The sequence below is a fragment of the Melanotaenia boesemani genome, chromosome 15 (genome assembly GCF_017639745.1).
Source record: "Melanotaenia boesemani isolate fMelBoe1 chromosome 15, fMelBoe1.pri, whole genome shotgun sequence".
NCBI classification, from domain to species: Eukaryota; Metazoa; Chordata; class Actinopteri; order Atheriniformes; family Melanotaeniidae; genus Melanotaenia; species Melanotaenia boesemani.
In genome coordinates, this window is record NC_055696.1 from 11,746,294 (window position 1) to 11,765,452 (window position 19,159).

Sequence of the window (19,159 nt, forward strand, 5' to 3'; positions counted from 1 at the left end):
TTTTCATTTTGTACTACAATATAATCTAAAAGCTAAAATAGTTTTGCTGTGTAAGACTTCATATTTAACATATTTGAACTTAGTTAGCTACTGAAATCCTCCTAACATGTTATTTGGGTTTAATTTTTTTCTTTTAAACATAGGAGTTTTATATTTGAACAGGCTATTTAAATGTATTATTGTTAAACTTTTACTAACTTTTACTTAAGTAAAGTATAGGATCACTTCTTTGTGTGTGCATACATTGCACAGCTGTTGCACTTATGCTTTCAACACTGAGCATCAATGACAGGAAGATGCCTCCTGTCACTCTGTTCTTTCTTCACTATTTCCAAAACCACACAGAACCTGCTGCTTCTTGAGAAGCCAAGCACATAAAAGCAGCAATATGACATGTAAAACCGCTGGTTATGTCCTCTTGAAACCTAACATTACTTTTTGTCTGGGCCACCTAAAAAAATGTTATGGGAAATCACCATCATCACCCCTGCCCCCCCATCCTCTCTCTCTCTCTCTCTCTCTCTACCAATTTGCACATACACATACACACTCACACAAGCACACTCACACAAGCACATCTGCATCTGGTCTGTCTTTGTTCCCATATTACAGTTGTGGAAATGCAGACATTCAGAGGACACACCAGGAACTATTTTCCCCAAACAGACATGTTAGAGCCATTGCTGCTCTGTAATCATCAACACAATGACCGTGTGAGTTTACACAAAGTGCCCTTTTGGTTAATATTTACTGTCTGGGGTGAAACTGCTCATTTGTTCCTGTGTCTCACATGCTCCACTTCCATTAGAGATGACAATGTTTCTGTAGACTTTTGTTGTTCAGTTGAAGGAACTAGGACATTATCATCATTTAGAGGAGAATTGGATAAATACCTGTTATATCTGTGAGTTCATTATGTCTGTGAGAAAAGGTAGACTTAAAGCACTGCTTTGCCACTTTCTGTCTCTTAAGAAATTACTTAGGTTTGCATTTGTTTCTTCCACAACTACCAGGTATCATGCTTTTGTAAAGTGCTGTGTTTCCCAGGTTAATACTCACTAGTGAGGTTTATATGTTAAATGTAGAAAAGAAGCTACTAAGCTGTTTAGGCACAAATAATCTGTTTACAGCAGGTATGTGAACCATTTTCTTTGGGCTGGCTTTCTAGCATGCTACTTGCACCCTTCTCTTCTGCAGGCAATGTCACATCATAGCAACTGCTGTCATCTCTTGTAAAATAAAATACAGGAAAAGAAGAAAGAGAAGAAAACAAAACTGCAACATTTTTTGTTCACATGAATATTTATATGGCCCACAAAAAAGAGTAGAAGTAGGAAATAAAGCCAGGTGTCCCTCTTTGATTATTTCCACATTTAAATAAACCTTTGTGAGTATAAGAGTGGATAAACAGTAAACGAAGAAGCCTGGAAAATAACACACTATGTAGATTATATTAAAAAATATCACTGGCAAAACAAGACAATGCACTCATTGCAAAGGTTTACATCCAGCTAAGGCTGTAAGAACACTGTCAGAGTATTTTGCATTTCTCATCTTTTCTAGCAATATCACCAAAATAATTAAATAATGTAAACAGAGTAAAATAACTCATTCATTTCTCTGAATTTGATCATGGCAATAAATTGATTTTAATGCACTTAGGGTATATCTTTGTTTAACAAGTTGACGTTATCATGTAGTTTTTAATAAGCTACTACTCTCTGGTGGTGAAGAGTGGGGTTGCATTCCAGGAACCAAGTTGTGAGTCAAGTGCTTAAGGTCGCCAGGTGACATTTATTAGATTTACACTTAAAAAAAAAAAACAAAACCAGTCGTTTACAAAATTTTCTGCATGAAAGATAATAAACAAAATATAATGCAGAGAGGCAAAGATGTCTTTAGATCGCACAAATAAAAATAGATAGCTCTCATGCATTGCTCATTTCAGTAAGGGTCTTCAGGTTGCCCTTTGATATTACAGGCATCTACACAGTGTTTAGTTTGTTTGTGGAGGCATTGTGTTAAAAACACTATTAAGTGTTGGTGGAAATGGAAAGTTTCAGTACCTGCAACATGTTTTACTGCTGCTTTTTAAGTCACTGTCCTTGTTTTCTGTTTTATTTTGTAGGTTTATCCCCTATAATCTGTTCACTTTACTTTTTTGATATCTTTGCTCCTTGTTTAGTTAGTTCTCCTCGTGAGTGGTTTCTTTTGTTCTCTGTCAGGTTATTATCACTGCTTTGTCTTTTTTTTGTTTACGTCGTAGGTTTTCCCTCAGTCTGGTGTTGTTTCCTTTTATTACTTTAGCTTGTTTTTGTAACCTGCTGTCCTAGTATTTTTTGTTGTGGATTAATAAATCGTCTGATGCCTTCATCCGCCTCCTTGTCCTGTCTCCAAACCCACACCACACCGTGACAGCGCAAAGTTTAAGCTGAGGAGGTGGTGTGAAGGTTACCAACCCCTGTGAAACACAAGATGAATACATTTGTTCATGATTAAACTTTTCATGAATGTTTATTCCTGTATCTACTGCTACTTCACCTCTCACAGTTATTTTAGAAAGATGAATACTAACACAAACTTGTTCTGCTGCTGTCTTTGCTAGAACACTCTTCTAAAAGAGATTTTTAATCTCAATGAGTAATTTCTTTTCCTGGTTAAATAAAAGGTTAAATGGAAAAAAGGAGAGCATTATCTATAAATGTAGTTTTTAGTGAATGATTTTAAAGATTTTTAATGTTCGTGAATTTTAAACCTACATGTATATGCAGGACAGGCAAGAAGATAAGCATAGGACAAATTCTTTAGTTATTAGTTTATAGCTGTTACAACAGTTATTTATAATTAATTTAACCTGTACTAGAATTAGTATATAGCTAGATAATGCCTCAGGATGTACAATGCTTTGAGTTTAATGCAAACATTTGCATGCTGTTCAAAATTACAGTTCAGCCTAATTTTATATCTTGTTTTATGTTTTGCAAGTTTTTGATCAAAACCACATTAATGAATCAAATCAACAACAGCTGATTCTAAAATGAAAAATGTAAAAAAAAATGTCTGGATGACCACAGGATTCATTGCAAGGCACCATGAGTGTCCAGTGTACACATGAGTATTTCCAGAGCTCTAAATGTTATCTCTACACTGAGTGCACATCCTCACAGCATGCATTCATCTAGCCTCAAACTGCTGCCAGAAAGGCACATTGGTAAAATGTTGCTCTTTCTGGTTTGGGCCATATAGCATGTACAAAACAAAGCCCAAAGTTGCTGTGTCATTAAAATATGCTCTTCATGTGATTTGTTACCCCCATAAGCCTTAATCCACATGGGTGAAAACAGTGCGCAGAGAGAGAAGAATGCAAAGACTGTATTGATTATCTCCAGGCCTGCTCCAAGAGAACATGGAGAACACGTAACCTGACAACATTAGCAAACTCTAAAAGTATTTGATCAGAAACCAGCGAAGTGGCATTATTGCCAAATTATTAAAAAATACCAATTACTGAGTTTTGAAAATTTGATTAATTATTCTTTCACAAAAACAATATTTAAGTGTTTGAATAGTCTTGCCCCTGATGTGATTTGTCACTTAATACACAAATATAATAATGAAGGCATGGGAACAAGAGCTGGAGTGAGTGGGAACTGTAGAGTCAAAAGGTGCAGAACCACTTTACCACAGGATCTAAAGTCACTGTCAGACATGAGGCTCTTTTCTATAAAACTGAAGCATTGGCTGAAACAACAGCAACACTGTGAACACTGAAAACCTAATTTGGATGTTTTTCCTATCCATGTATTTTACTTTAAATGTAACTTGTAACTGGACTGTACTTTTACCTTTGTCGTTAACTTTTAACTATGTTTAGGTATATCAAAAAAGCTAACCAGGGATGGGGTCTGTAAATTAGCCTTTCTCTAGAAGCCGTGTGTACACTGCATCTGTTACCCGATGGGTGATAATGTTAAATTGTACTGTCCCTGCAAAAATAAATAAATAAATAAATGACTGTAGCCAACTGAGAATGCTGCAAAAACAGCGGACTGCTGGGATTATATTCTCCAATATGCAGAATGTTGTCAGTTTATGTGGAAGATCACAGTTTAAATCCATCAGATTATCAGATGTATGCCAGCATGGACAGTCCTGTCATGGAAACAATAATAAATCAACCATTGAATTTAAATGTTATATTATAACACTAAAATAAAAATCAGCTATTATAAACATATTTTTATTTGTAGGAGTATTTTCAGTATTCATACAATTTTAAGGCTCATTGTTTTTCCCTCTGGGATTAATAAAGTATTTTTCATTCAGTATAATGATGTATTTGTCACGTTTTGGATCCAACAATTGCTCATTAACTGGTAATTTTTCATTCATGCAACTTTTTAATAAATTATACTTTTTGAGTGATTTAGCATTCGAAAACATGAACTGAATTATCAGACAAAACAGGTTTTAGAAGAGTTGAAAATTGCAGTGAAAATTGTGATTTTGTTTTAAGCTTATTAGGTATTTTTGGTTTCATACACAAACCCACTTTATTCTGAAGGAAATTAAATACTTTAAATAAATAAATAAATAAAGTGCCAGACTTTTTGTAGGATAAAGAGAGGGCACAGTTTGCCTCTTGCTGCTAAATTGGAGGAAATTAGGTATGCTAGGCGCCAGATCTGTACTCCATGAAGATCAATTTGTTCAGCAGAAGATGCGATTTGCTCGGAGATGCTTCCTCATGGTTTATTCCTCCTGCTGCTGTACTAAATACATGGCAGAAGGGGGCAGAATTAGGTCAGTCAGCGTATTAAATAATCTTGATGTGGAGACTTGGTTGATTTTTAGCGCTATTCAAATGTGTGATAACACCTGCCTGCTTGCATGTGATACTTGAGATTCTTGCTTATTTGAGATTTTTTTCCGCATGCAACTGCACACAAAACTGTTAGAAATGTTTGACTGATGGAGAGGTTGTCAGAGGTTGTTTCCTTACCTGCACTTCATTTCTTTATCTGGCTCACTGACCTGTGGCCACCTGTGATGGGCTTATCTTTGAGTCCATGAAGGATCCCCAGATTTCATTTTAGATTGGCTGCCTTTAATGGGAGGCCAAGGTGCATGCTCAACATGACAGCTATAAAGCTGCGAGGGCCCGAAAAATTGAGAAGAGCTCAGAGGAGTCCATAGGAAGACCGCAGCGCACTGCAATCAGTCAATACTGACATGCCCACGTCAACGTCATTTTCCTGTGTCAATCTTCAAACTGAGACTAAAAGCACTGTTGGAGGTCAAACCTCTTCTCTTGTTCAATTCACTTTACTTTTTCTTTTGAAAATCACACAATTAGCAAATGATTTGTTAAAATGACAACCGTGATCTTCCTCTTACTGATGCAAATGTCTGTTTTGAATCTGTAAACCAATTTGATTCAAGCTGCAAAGTCAAGCGCTTTAACCAGACTGAGTAGCTCACGCTGTGATAAACTCAAACTAACCAACCATCAGTATTATCAGAAATTCTAACAGTAAAATAAAGATGGAAATACCATGTTGTATAATTTTCCAACCAAACTGAATTATTTCTAGGTAATGTTTTGACATTTTTACTTTTTTTTGCTATTATATTTCAATGCCTACACTGGCCTTCAGAAAATCCTTATTGAGCTTTAATTATTATTTTAAATCATTTGAACAATTTTAATTAAAGATACTAGAAGAGACACGTTGTAAGTCCTCCAAGTCAAAAAATGTACACATCAACAACATCAGTACAGGATTTTGAAAAAGAACATCTGCTGCATTCAGGAACTCTGTAGCCTTACGCCATTTCAGAGATAAATTTCTAGAGACAGTGCCCTGCAGTGACTGTGATTAAGATAAATGACTAAATCCATTTGTGATGGCACTTCTGCTCCTCCCTCCATCTGAGTCTGCACGGATGGTGAGAAGCAACTGTAAACTTTATCTGGTATATAACAGTATGCATGCTCCATTACCCCCCTCCCCCTGTGTTAATGTGTGTTTTTCTGTTGTTTCAGTCTTAAAGAAATAATTCAGACCTTATCAGATGATGATTAATGTGGAGGTGATAATAATCTGCCTCTTCAGATCCATCAGAGACATGGAATACAAATGAGTTATTTTTTGGTTAAAACAACAAAGAAATCTTCTGTTCACTGAGTTTTCTTTTTGTTTAATTACTAAAGGAAAAAGACATAATACAAAAGACTGCGAACACTTCATGTTTATTTCCTATATAATGATGGAATCTGTAAATGGTGTTGTATGGACCTTAGTAATGATGTTAGCTACTGTGACACATTCAAGGGAGCTCTGCTTGTTAATTAAAGCTTTTTGGAAGCCTGCCTTGTTTCCTCAACACCTGCTCATCAGATCATAATCAAGCTAGCTTTGCAAATCAAAACACTCCAAGTGCTCATGTGGAGATTTTCTGTATTTAATGTGTGAAGATGAACAATGCAAAACTAAAAATTCAAAGGTGAGGTATTGAGTTGAGTACAACTAAAATGTGAGCTGGCAGAGGGCAGCAAAGAGCCACGTGCTTGCACAGTTTCATTTAATTGTTTCATAACTCTATATTCTAGTTAAAGAAGCATCTGGTCCACAGGTTCAGCACAGATGCACAGTGCAGGCTGTTCTCTGAGTAAAACTGCCTGTCACCAGGTGCCTAAAAAAAAACAACTAATGTGAACAGGCAAGTGACATGTATGAACATCCACTATGAGGCAACAATGGTCCTCAAAGAATGATGCACATGTATTTAAAAAAAGAAAAAAAGACCTTTTATATCCAAAAAGTACAGAGAATATTTGGGATGTACTGCAAGTCATACTGATTGTTTATTGACATTTACAAACATGCAAATGTTACTGTTTACTCATTTGTTAATTTTAGCCAATAACCTGGATGCAGCTGCTAGTTTTGTCTTTAATTACTCATTAATTCATGGAGTCTTGGTTGATGTTACTCTATATTTCTGAAACTGGCTAAGAATGATGATGTGGGGCCGTGAAAATGTGTGCGCCAAGTTTAAATATGAATATTCTCATGTGAGTCACTGTCAGTTTTGGGCCAGAACATACATAATGACACACACTAAGGTGTTTCCCAGGTTTTAAGTGTTGTTTGATTCCGCTGTGTGAGTCATTATGCCATCAACGTGGAAAAGCAGCATAAGTCAGTCTCCTTGTCCGCCCACTCTGTCTCTGGGAATGAGTCGAAGCTCTGAGCCGTGCTTTAGAAACACATTCCCTGAAACACAGGACAGAGAACCATATAAAGATCAATTTATAATCTGTGTGCTTTAACAAAGGATTTTACTGCCACTAAAGCTGCCAAAACTGACTCTGATTTACACACTGAGATTTTCTTATAACATTATCTCATTCATTTTAACCTTAAAGAAATAATGAAATCTAATTAAAAGTCACTGGTTTACATCTACACACAGACTGGTATTTACATAGTAAATGCTTAAAAAAAGGCAAACAAACAAAACACAAACACTACATTTTGGAACTCATGATTGCAAAATCATTTATTATTGCCCTTGTTTGTGTAGCAATCATGCTAAGATCTCACATGTAAAGTAAAAAGTACCCAACTGCCTAAACCATCAAGGTTTGTGACCCTTAGTTACAGTATATCTCAGTTGATGACATCAGATTAGTTTCAGTTATGTACTCAGTTGTGGGAACAAGCGGTAGAGCGGCTGCAGTGGGTTAAAAAAAAGCCAATTTGACAAAGGTGTCTGAACTGAAGCTATTCTTGGCAGCACACGGCTTGAGCGTCACGCAGATGAAAAGCTGCTGTGAATGCCCACCACTAAATTCTTTCTTAGAGAAAAAGGGCCTCAAGTCAAAGGGAGGCATTACTTTTTCCTGTTCTATGCAGAGAACCCAGTCATCTGTAACTGGGCTTTGATGAAGATGATGACTCGTATAAGGAGAAACATGAACCTCAGAGAAACACCAAGGAAGCTGACACAAAGAAAACAGGACTTGACAATAACGAGTGAAAGAGAAGCGCATTCCAACGAACTAACTGGTTCTTCTACACTGCCTCTGATCAGAAGTCCCTTTTAAATTGAACACAACATTTAATCCTTCATCTTGAGGCCTTTTCCTTTTATTGTGTCTATTGTGCATATAGAGATGTTTGTTAACTAGTTAACTAGTGACTACTTAGCTTATTTTAGAGAATTTTGTAAAACAATTGCACATTACTATAATTTTCCCAAACCCTTTAAATTATTTTTATATTATTTTATTTATCAAACCAGTTATTTTTTGACACGTGAGCCCAGATACAGAAACATAAGATGCCACATTCCCATTGCATTAAACCCCACTATAAATGTAGCAAGAAGGCCGATGAAATCTTTGGTTTTTAATGCTGTGTTGTACCATTAGGACACTGTTTCCATATCAAAGATTTGGAACCGTTTTTACTACTACAGCCTCAGACTCAGTGAGCATTACAGCAAAATTTAACAAGTTTTATTAGATTTTTGCTCGATACTCTGTTTGTATTCCCCCGCTGAACAGAAAACTGTTATTCAGTGCCATCTGTCTGCACTTTGGTCAAAAAGATTATGCACAAGCTGCATGAAGTTTGGCCAAATTTAGAATCCATTTAACTTTTTGTGCAGATCTGAGTCCTTAATTATTAATTATGCTTATGCATATTTCCAGAACATTACCACGTAAAGAGTGGAATTTGCCAACTTGTATGGTTTATATTTAAATATTTAGAAATGTTTGTGCATATTTTAGCTCAGTTCTGTTTATGCTTATGTACTGAATCTCATGATAAACCAGGGAAACTGCAATAAAAAGCAATACTGGTGTCACTGCATACAATCCCAACATCCAAATATGTTCTCTATCTCATTTAAATTGTAATTACTCAGTAATTGTCTAGTTTTAAAACAAAGTCTTATTGAAGTTGAAACTTACAAAGTTTACAGACAGGTATTTAAAAACTTGGCATGCATGTGTCTTTAAGGAGCACGCTGCTCAGTGAGCGCACAGAAAGGATACTGATACCCGAAGAAGATCCTGTAAGATTTTGGCCTTGATTGTGGACTTGTGTTGCAGTGAGATGTAAACTGCTCATAAGAATTCCTGGTCAGGGTTTTTGGCCACTGCTGAGAGTTGTGACATAGATCTGGCTTTTCGCAACCGTCACTGAGCTGGATTATGACATCTGTGTCCTATGCTGTCATTCCTCTGGATCCAAAGCACATTTAGTCAACATGAAAGGAGCTCTACTTCCACTGATGCCATCAATGTGTCTAAAGCGGAAAGTGCTGTGCTCTATCCTCATCGATTTATACTGTAAACCAATGCTTCAAACTCTATAATGCGACATATTAAATATGCTGCGCAAAAGTTCTCCATTATAAGAAAACATTTACAATGCTTACAGAAAAAAAATCCAATTTAATAGGCTTCCAATTACTTTGATAGACTTGAAGAAAGGAAAGGAAAAAGCACATTAAACCTCCTGTTGCTGTAGGAACAATAAAATGATCTTTTACTTTTTCAAAGACTGTATAAAGCAAGCACAGTAAACAGCATAACAGCTCACCTGCCGTCTGCGCAGGGTTGATTCCTATTCCATCTGAAAAGCAGGTATGAAAGAAACAAGAAAACACAATGCAAAGTAAGTAAGAAAGCAGTAAAAACAAGAAAACAAGAACAGTCTTAGCAGTGGTTCATTCTGCCTGGACTAATAAAAACATAACACTCATTTTTATTGTAGGAGGGTGGGGTGATTCAAATGATTAAAAATGCATCAGGCATGGTGTGTGTGAACATTCTGGTAACTTCTTTTGTAATGTGGAATGGTACAGCCAAAAGAAAAAAAATTACTAGAATTCATTCTGGTCACAGGATCAATAAACTGTTGTGCAACTGGAGGAATCCATCTGAATCTCTGTGCAGTTTCATGTTGATGTTATTTTAGAAACAAAATCTTCTGAGGAGCCAAGGGAAGCTATTTCCTGACAGGGCATTTTACCACAAGTCAAAGCTCACACTGATTTTTTTTTATTTTTTCATCTTATTTTCAATATTTATTTCTGGAAGAGAAATAATTAACTCAAATGTTTATTTAAGGAATTACCTATTATATAATAACAATTAAATTTATTAAGATCAATTCTGATTTGACAATCACTTCTATTTGTAATCTCTGCTTTACTCTTCTTTAATACGACAACAAAATGCTGCAACAATTAAAAGCTACTATTAGTCATGCAGATTATTCACAGCACCTTCTAAAAGGTAGTACTAGCTGAACAACTGGTTCCCATTAAAAAATGCCTTTACAAAATGACTCAGAATACTTTAAAACGCTGAGGACTGATTATAAAGATTACACAAATACCCCTAAAATTCGAAATTCGAAAAGTAGTTTACTTCTTTGAAGCCACAGAAACTGAACTCAGTACTAGAATATTTTAATTGTGCTAAAGCAAGATTTCAAAAAGCAAATCCCACTTCATCTTTAAAAAAAGATTGAAGGGTTTTTAGAGTAACTGACAGGTGTAACATTTCTGTCGACTTTCTAAAACTTTATAAAGAAAAAGGAGACGGTAAAACAATAAAGAACAATGCATCAACATAATGTGTGAATACCTGTTTCTGACACTTACAGCACATCTAACAATGATCATAAATGTTAAACCATTTACAGCATTATTATTTTAATGATCATGACACATATTTACAGCCTGTCTACAGAGAAAATGTTACCGTCCACAAATCACTCCTACTTATTAATGAGGGCTTGAAATTTTCCAACAGTCTGTCAACACACTTTAACCTAGGCCAAGACTTTCTGAAGAAGATGGAGATAACAGATCATTGTGAAGCTTGTAAACTTGTCATTTTTGCACTAAGCAGTTTTCTGAAGAAACACACAAACACACACAAAAATAATTAGAAGAAAAGTTTCACCCTCTAAACTCACCATTTGTTATTATTGCACTCGTTGCTGACGGCACTTTAAACTGTAAAATAAACGGAAACAGATGATCACACTTAAAATCCCCACAAGAGAAATTCACAACAAAAGTTTAACATTGCAAAAATTTTTCCTCATGGCAACAGTGAGGAAAAATTAAATTAAAAAGGAATTCTTAGCACTGAGATTGTCTGAGTTTGTCTCTTGAATCAAAGTTGGTGAAACACACCAAAGAAAAATGCCATGTAGTGTGTTTTTTTCAGCTTTTTGTCTGACAGTTTTTGCACTTGTCAAATGCACAAAATCACGCCTGTACTTGCACACTCATCCCAACACTTAGGCAAGGACCCGAGGGAAAGATAGCCACGCTCGAAGCTCAAGGAAAATCACTCAGCACGGTTACAATACATGTCCTACTCAAGTGTTCGGAAGAAGAGGATGTGGGCTGGTGGGAATTGAGGAAGAGGAAGGACGGAGGGAGCAGTCTGCCACCAGGGAGATAAGTACTGCTCACCACATTACTGCCAGGTAGCACAAGCAACACACACCAAACACAGTTTAGATGTTTATAAATAAAAACTGCAGCTTTTTTTTTTGACTGAACAAAATCCAGCATCATATGGCTGAGCAAGAATCCTGCCACCAAGGTGCCATTCAGCCACTGCTGCAAGAATCAGTAAAAGCAGGCTTAAAACACTCACTAGATAATTATTTCTGAGTAACACTGGATTTTCTTCATCACATTAAAATGTGTGAATGACAACAGCAAGTGGCTTTAACAACACGGGTGTTTCCACAGTGAGTCAATATAAAGGTGGTTTTAAACATTTTCCCTCCATCCTATTACCTTCCCTCTCATGGAGCTAAGTGGGTTGTTCATAAAGTAAGATATCCACTGTGCAATAATGTCCCATTCATATTCTGGTTTATAACTAAATTAAATTAACACCCTACCAGCCCATTGTAAAAGCAGCACATTAAGAACTCAGCTTGCAGCTACAGTCTCCATTAGGATTCCTTTCAGTCTTCCAGCCCTCCTGCATGTTTACACACTCAAAATGGAAGAAAATTGGATCAAAAGCTTAAAAGAAAAATGATTTGGTGACAATAAAGTGTGCAACAAGTGACAACATCTGTAACCTCTATAAATAGCTGCTCAATCAGACATACGTCAAAGTGATCAAAAAACGTGTTTTAAAAAGATCTAGAGCCTGGAACATTTACACCACATACGTTGTTGCTAAATCACCAATATTTGGGACAAATTTAGGTAAGAAGATCCTGAAAACTGACACTGGCTGGTGTAAGACTGGATCAGCCAAAGGGACTGAGCTGTGATTGCTTCTTCCTCTGCCAAATAACCAGAGAGAAGCTCTGCTGTGACTCTGACAGGATCAGAACAAATCTGTCATCATAGAGGCATACGGACCACAACAACAAGCCACTATTTAACTTCTGAGCACATCAGAAGAAAATTACAACTATATTTTTTATGACAGTGTTAGTTTCAAATAACTTTTATATATGTAATAGGTGAAAAGCTTAACACTTTCGTGGTAGGACACGTACATATTTTTCAATTTGATAATTTGCTGTAATATTCTTGAATCCTAATTCAGCGGTTTTGTGCACAGCTGACTAGAACATCAACAAAAAAAATTTAAAAACATAAAATCTTTTACATTTTCAGTTTTCAACCTTGACTGCATTACTGATAAATTATTTAGCCATAAAAGGACAAATTACAGAAATAGCCAATATTCCATTTTATTTCAAAGGAAAAAGTAAAGGTAACACATTTATTAATGTCCCTTTAAGACAGAATAAATATACATGAGGAGAGTTGCATGTTGATAAATCAGTATCACTACCTGGGAGCTGCCATTTCTCAGAGCCACATGGGCTTTTCATTTTAACTTGGGTCAACGGATGGCAGAGCAACCTCTCCAATTACGTTGAACTGAATTTTAATGGTATTTCAGTCCCTGCAGACTGATTAGTTAACTCCTACATTTAAACTGCTGCAGACAAGCCTTCTGCAGTTCATCAGCACTTCTTAACTGTCACATGTTTAAAGTTCTGGTCAAGTCATTATCCTAGTTTTCTCTCCTTATGCTGACCTGCAGCAATGGAGGAACATGAACGGCACCACTTTCCCTTCTTTGCAACATAATGACCTGATAAACTGAATGTTTATATCAGAAGTAGGAGTCCTTGCCTGCTGACTGAATCTGCTTGAATCCACATCTGATTCTCATCATTAATTTAGGATTGTCATGCAAATAAGGCAGTCTGTTAACTCAACAAAGATAGCAACATCGCAAATAAATATGCAATTAGAAACTTTATTTTGGTAATATGTTAATATCTAATCATCTGTTTTTTGTTACAAGACTACAGATGCCCAATGTAACTCTCATGTATTATTTTCACATGCCTAGAGTGGCATCAATTTCCTACTGCATCTGATTATTACAGCTTTCTAACTGTCTAAACATAGCACTAACAAGTCATAATTAAGAACTGAGAAAGTAAAACATGACTTTTTGACTGGCATCCTTTTCCCATCATGCACAGCTACATAAATGAAACATAAGTAAATAAAATAGAAGCCATTTTTAAGCCTTCCAGCGGAATTTTCAGCTGAAGCAGAGTTGTTTCTAACAGTTGTTACACTTAAAACCCACTTTTAAGTGTAACAATTATTGTGAAAGTGTGCTACATGAGTATTATTGTGAAAACTAAACTTACCATAGGGACAAATTTGGAAATTATCACCCTTTTGTTTTTTATTTCAGTCACAAATATTTACGTGACTATGACTCTTTCTATGTAACCCATTTGAAAACATGCAGACAGCTATTTTGATTTATTTCTTTTTCTATATTAAACACCATGCTAGTATTACAGGCACATAACGGTGAACTTACCTCCTCAGCTGCAAACTTCAAAACTGCTGTGAACGGTGTGCTTTCTGGGACACTTAATCTGCAACAAACAAATTTAACAGCCTTTAAAAAAGAAAAGAAAAATGTTTAAAATTAAATCCAGGACTTATTTCTGACAAGTTAAGTTTTCGAAACCTGTAAAGAAACATCAGCAAAAGCACCTTATTCGATTTCACCTTAACAGCCCCACATGTACTTTTCTGGAGCTCTCAATTTATCCTGACCGCCATAAAGAGGAGATGAAAACTGAGTGTAACATTACAGGAGAATACCAAACCTTTAAGGGCATAATTACACACAATACAATACTTGCAGCTGGATGTTTCTCTTTGAATCCTGCTGCAGCTCCCAGTGGAAGCTGAGATCTCCCAGCCGCCAAACAAAACACCAGCCAACAGAGACATATCAGAAAGATGTGAGAAACAAAAGAAGATGACAAAGAAGAAAAATCTTAAGGCTAAAGAAGTAATGCCCAAATAAGGTAATGCAGGGAGAGCTGGAGGCTTAGTGGTGGAGGCCAAAATCACTTGGCGTAGTTAGTACAGCTGCAAGAAGCAGAAGGGACAAAGCAGAGACTGAAGCAACACTTTGAATTAAAAGTAAATCTGCCAGATTTTAAAGACCTGCGTAATATTTTAGCAAAGAGTGACAGGTAAATTCTTAAATGTGACTGGTGATCCTGACTGATGATTCATATTGTGTTTAACTTTAGTCCTTTTACAGAATAAATGTGAAACTTCATTATCATCAACATTGTCCGTCTGTTCATGCAAACAGCTGCAATGTGGCCAAGTCTGACCTAAACAGCGAAATAACCTCTGGTCAAATTATAAAGCTTAGCACAAACTGGATGTGTTTTATGACCATTTTCAATAACGTACTAGAAACTACTGGAAATTATGGCTGTGCATAATTAATTGTTTTGAGTCAGACTTTCATCATTGTATTGATACAGTTTGTTTAAATTCCTACACATAATGTTTAACATGCAAAGGACAAAATTCAAAACACTTACATCTAAAAGTAATTAAAATGCTAAATCCCACTTTTTTTGTGGCACCAATTTTAGTAATGTGCCAAGTGACCTGCAATGTATGTAATTGTAACTTTGAAGGAAATATGTATACAGATTATGTCACCGTAAAATGGCAGGATGCCAAAAAAAAAAGATAAAAGTTTTACATTTATGTTTTAGTACTGCATGCGTTAGTTTTCAAATTTAAACAAAGTATAGAAATAGTCATATTTTCCTGATATAATTTGATTAAAGTATGTCAATAACTAATTTTTTAAAATTATATACTCACGCAAATGACAAAGCAAATTGTCAGTCGACACAAACAGAAACATTTAATACACACTACAATGCAATAAATTAAAACTGGAGCTACAGAAAGTGGCAGGGCAAGTGAAAATGCACTATTAAAACCACCAACACTGAGTCTGGTGTTCACTTTGTTCACAATTACTAAGAATGCCAGGGCAAGAAATTACAAAGATCTCCTAACATTTTACATGAATTAATCCAGTGGAAGCAAAATAGGAGGCATAAAGAGTAAAAAAAAAACAAAACAAAACAAAACAAAAAAAAAAACAAAAACAAAAAAAAACAAAAAAACTTTGGACTGACCATAGCAGCAAACTTCTACCAAGCAAGCGTGTTTGACACAAAACAAACTCTCCAATAACCCCAGAATTTTCACACAATGTGCATTTAACTCTTGAAACCATCTGTGTAAAAAAAAAAAAAAAAAAAAAAAAAAAAAAATTCATTGTGCAATAGCATGCCCTGGAATAATTTAATTGAAGGTGAAATTGAGTGTTATACAATAGCCCAGTCAAGGCACAGAAATGTTAAGTTCAAGTACATCGTTCTCACTTGTACATGTTGTATGAAACATTTTCTTATTCAAATATATGCCATAACAGCCAAAAAGCAGCAAGTAGTGGCTTTTTTCTTCAAGTGACTACAGGTAGCAAATTATACAATATGCACACAAGTGATGTAGTAACTTTTTTGTATTTACATAAGTGCAGAACATGTCTGTGTTTTTACAGGATTACACACTACAGCACACCTGGAAAACAGAATAACCATCCATGTCTGCGTTTTGAACAGGAGAGTGAAATAAAAATCTGAGTCAAAATAAAAAAGTTGTCTAAAAGCTTAATGTCTGTTTTAAACTACATGTGGGATTTGGGTCAGTGTTTATCAAGCCAATGATCTTATTTTAACTTATCTTGTCAGAATATCACATCCATTTACAGTGATCTAAATATGATTTGTGCCTGGACACAGGAGTCAACATCTATCATCTGGTTTGATAAAATGATTACTTACAGCGTAACACTGTTTTAAATAATGATTTCCTGCAGAAACCAGGCTGTCAGGTCCAAAGCACATCCAACTAATCACTGACGCTCGACTTAAAGCGGAAGTTGACTGTGATAAATACAGTTAGCAGATGCATTTAGTAGCAGCGAATCACACTAACATGTGTTCTCCCTATGACAACATTTTACGTTGCTCAAGTTAATTATGTCAGCTCACAATTTCAAGACAGTCTCACATATCAAACTTTACATTCATGCTAACATTAAATGTTAATAAATTTCTTTTAAATGTAGTCGGATGCGGCGTTGCAGGCGTGACTGTTGAGCTGTCAGCATACTCACACTTTGTATGGCAACCGGGGATCCGACGTCAGGGTGATTTTAAACGTCACTTTGGCCCTAAAAAATGTTAGACAGCTCTATGTTAATACATAGATGGCGGCCACTAGATACCAACTGTACACAAGACAAAAGTGTGACGAAAGAGATGTAAAACTCACATCTTTTAGGTGAGGTAACTCCGTATGGAATCTGTTTATCTCAACCCGGAAGTCCGAAGGACCCATACATACACGTCATCCATGTAACTTTGATACATATCTCTGTATGGTTACTGTTTTTGGGGGGTGTTCAGGATTTATATCTAAACGCAGACATTTTTATGTAAAATTAGCAAGATGTCATAAAAAATAAATGTCTTATTTTTACCAATAACTGACAGGCAGGTATATCAAATACCTAACGTCTGCCGTAAAGGATGAAGGTAAGGCGCACAAACATTTGAGGCGCACTGAAAGTTTCCAGCAACTTTCTCTGCTTTGTTGAATTAAAGTAATATTTCTCGGGTTATTTATTTTTTTTCTAAAGTAAAGGTGAGTTATTTGTCTATTCATTCATTTATTATTTTATTCACTAATTGGTAAACCGTGCATATTCCTATAAACCGCAGCTACTGTTAGGCTGTTGAGTGTACACAATCCCTGTTTTTAGACTTGGTTTTACAATATGCCAATTTGGAAGGTGACCACGAGGCGCAAAATATTATTAGAAGATGACACAAACACACTTTTCAGTCATTCATTCATTCATTTTTATTTATTTTGGTTTCATAAACAGTAAGCTACAACAAAACCCCCAAACAACTCAACATATAAATTTCAACCAAAAAGGGAATAGGCTGAAGCTATTAGCTTATATCCTCACAGAGGGTAGCAAACATGCACAATCACAAAACTAAAAACACAGTAGCAGTTATAGAAAACACATTTAAAAGACACAACAGAAGAGAAAATGCATCCTTTTACAGAATAAACAAAAATACTAACATTTCACACCACACATTTGTGTTTCTATTTGTTGACACTTTTTAAAATTTAATTGTATTTTTCTTATTGTTTTTATTTTTTCCCACCTCAGGACCTCTTCCAGGAATGTGATGTGGTCCTTTTTTTTGGATTTTGCTTTGGGCCTTCCAAATGTACCTGTAAGAAATAACATACACTGAAACACAGACCTATCATTTGTTACAGAGATTAAGATGACATTCTTATGGTGTGCTGTTTTATGTTTACACTGGTGTGCAAACTGTTTCAGTCTGTATAATTCTTAACCAAAAGGCAGAAAATGTGTCAGATCACAAGGCTTATTGTTTAGCAACAATGGCAACAGATTAGAATTTCAGCAACTGTCCAGAGACTTTTTCTAAAGCACCATTTCCATGAATGTGTGAAAATGTTGAATATCACAGTCGACCACATCAAACTGCATCAGCCTAAGCAAAGTACACAAACCAAGCTCCAAATATTGTTATTCTGGTTTTGGCCATCTAAGTAAGCCAACATTGTGAAGTTTTTGGAAGCTATATCCTTTAAGCTAAAACATAAAGATAAGATAAGATAAGATAAGATAAGACTTTATTGATACATACAAAGAATAAGGCAGTGGGGTGGGGGGTAACAACAACAATATCAACCATATTTACTATATACATATTCTACAGAGAGATTATATTAGGAAATAAAATAATAATAAAAAAATAATTTGTTATTTACATATAACTGAGTAATGGGAAGCAATACAGTGTAATGAGGTGGCAGATAGACAAGTGACGGGATTGGCAGAAACTGGATTGTACATGGGGTGTTAAATGGAGCTGTTATACAGTCTGATGGCTGTAGGAAGAAATGATCTGAGGTAGTTCTCCTTCCTACACTGGGGTTGCAGCAACCTTGTGCTGAAGGAGCTGCTCAGAGAATGCATCAGGTGGGTGGAGTTGTCCATGATGGATGTTAGCTTGGCCAATATCTGTCTGTCTGCCACCTCCTTGATCGAGTCCAGAGAGCAGCCCAAGACAGATCCAGCTCTCTTAACCAGTTGTCTCTGTCTGTGTTGCTCCCTCCCCAGCACACAATGGCACAGAAGGCGGCAGAGGCCACAACGGTGTCATAAAATGTCCGGAGCAGAGGTCCATGAACACTGAAGGATCTTAGCCTTCTCAGCAGGTGGAGGCGACTCTGGCCCTTCCTATATAAGACTTAGATTAGACTTTATTATCTCACAGTGGAGAAATTCACTTGTTACAGCAGCTCTTGTTATAGAATAAAGTGCAGAAAGACAGAATAAGGTGAACAGGCACCTGTGTTGTCTGTTCAGTCCAGTTTTTTGTTAAAGTGAAATATATAAAATGTTTTAGTTTAAATTTTGTTACTACATGAAGGATATTTGTAGCATCATAGTGTAATGACTAACAGCAAAGAGAATGGAAGCAAATTTATCATAACTCTGACTCAGAAAAATAAATTCTAAATTTGGGGGAAAAGAAAGAATAGAAAAAGATTAAAATATTGAAGACTGAAAAAAAGACTTAAGGATGATAGT

The 19,159-nt window shown here is 35.8% G+C and overlaps 1 protein-coding gene across 1 annotated transcript; it reads right to left on the minus strand.

The window, feature by feature from the left end:
* Positions 1-6,234: 6,234 nt before the first annotated feature.
* ufm1 (ubiquitin-fold modifier 1) lies at positions 6,235-16,915 on the minus strand. The gene is made up of 6 exons (XM_042008588.1): positions 16,783-16,915; positions 16,625-16,681; positions 13,931-13,988; positions 11,007-11,046; positions 9,621-9,653; positions 6,235-7,280 (listed from the first exon to the last, which is right to left on the minus strand). Coding segments are annotated over exons 1-6 (264 nt in total). The 5' UTR covers positions 16,785-16,915; the 3' UTR covers positions 6,235-7,206.
* Positions 16,916-19,159: the final 2,244 nt, after the last annotated feature.

Coding starts and splice junctions, on each gene's coding strand:
- ufm1 (XM_042008588.1), bottom strand. Junction 13,989..16,624: donor CCCCGGTTGCCATACAAAGT/GTGAGTATGCTG, acceptor TGTTTGTTGCAG/ATTAAGTGTCCCAGAAAGCA. Junction 11,047..13,930: donor TGAAGTTTGCAGCTGAGGAG/GTAAGTTCACCG, acceptor TTTATTTTACAG/TTTAAAGTGCCGTCAGCAAC.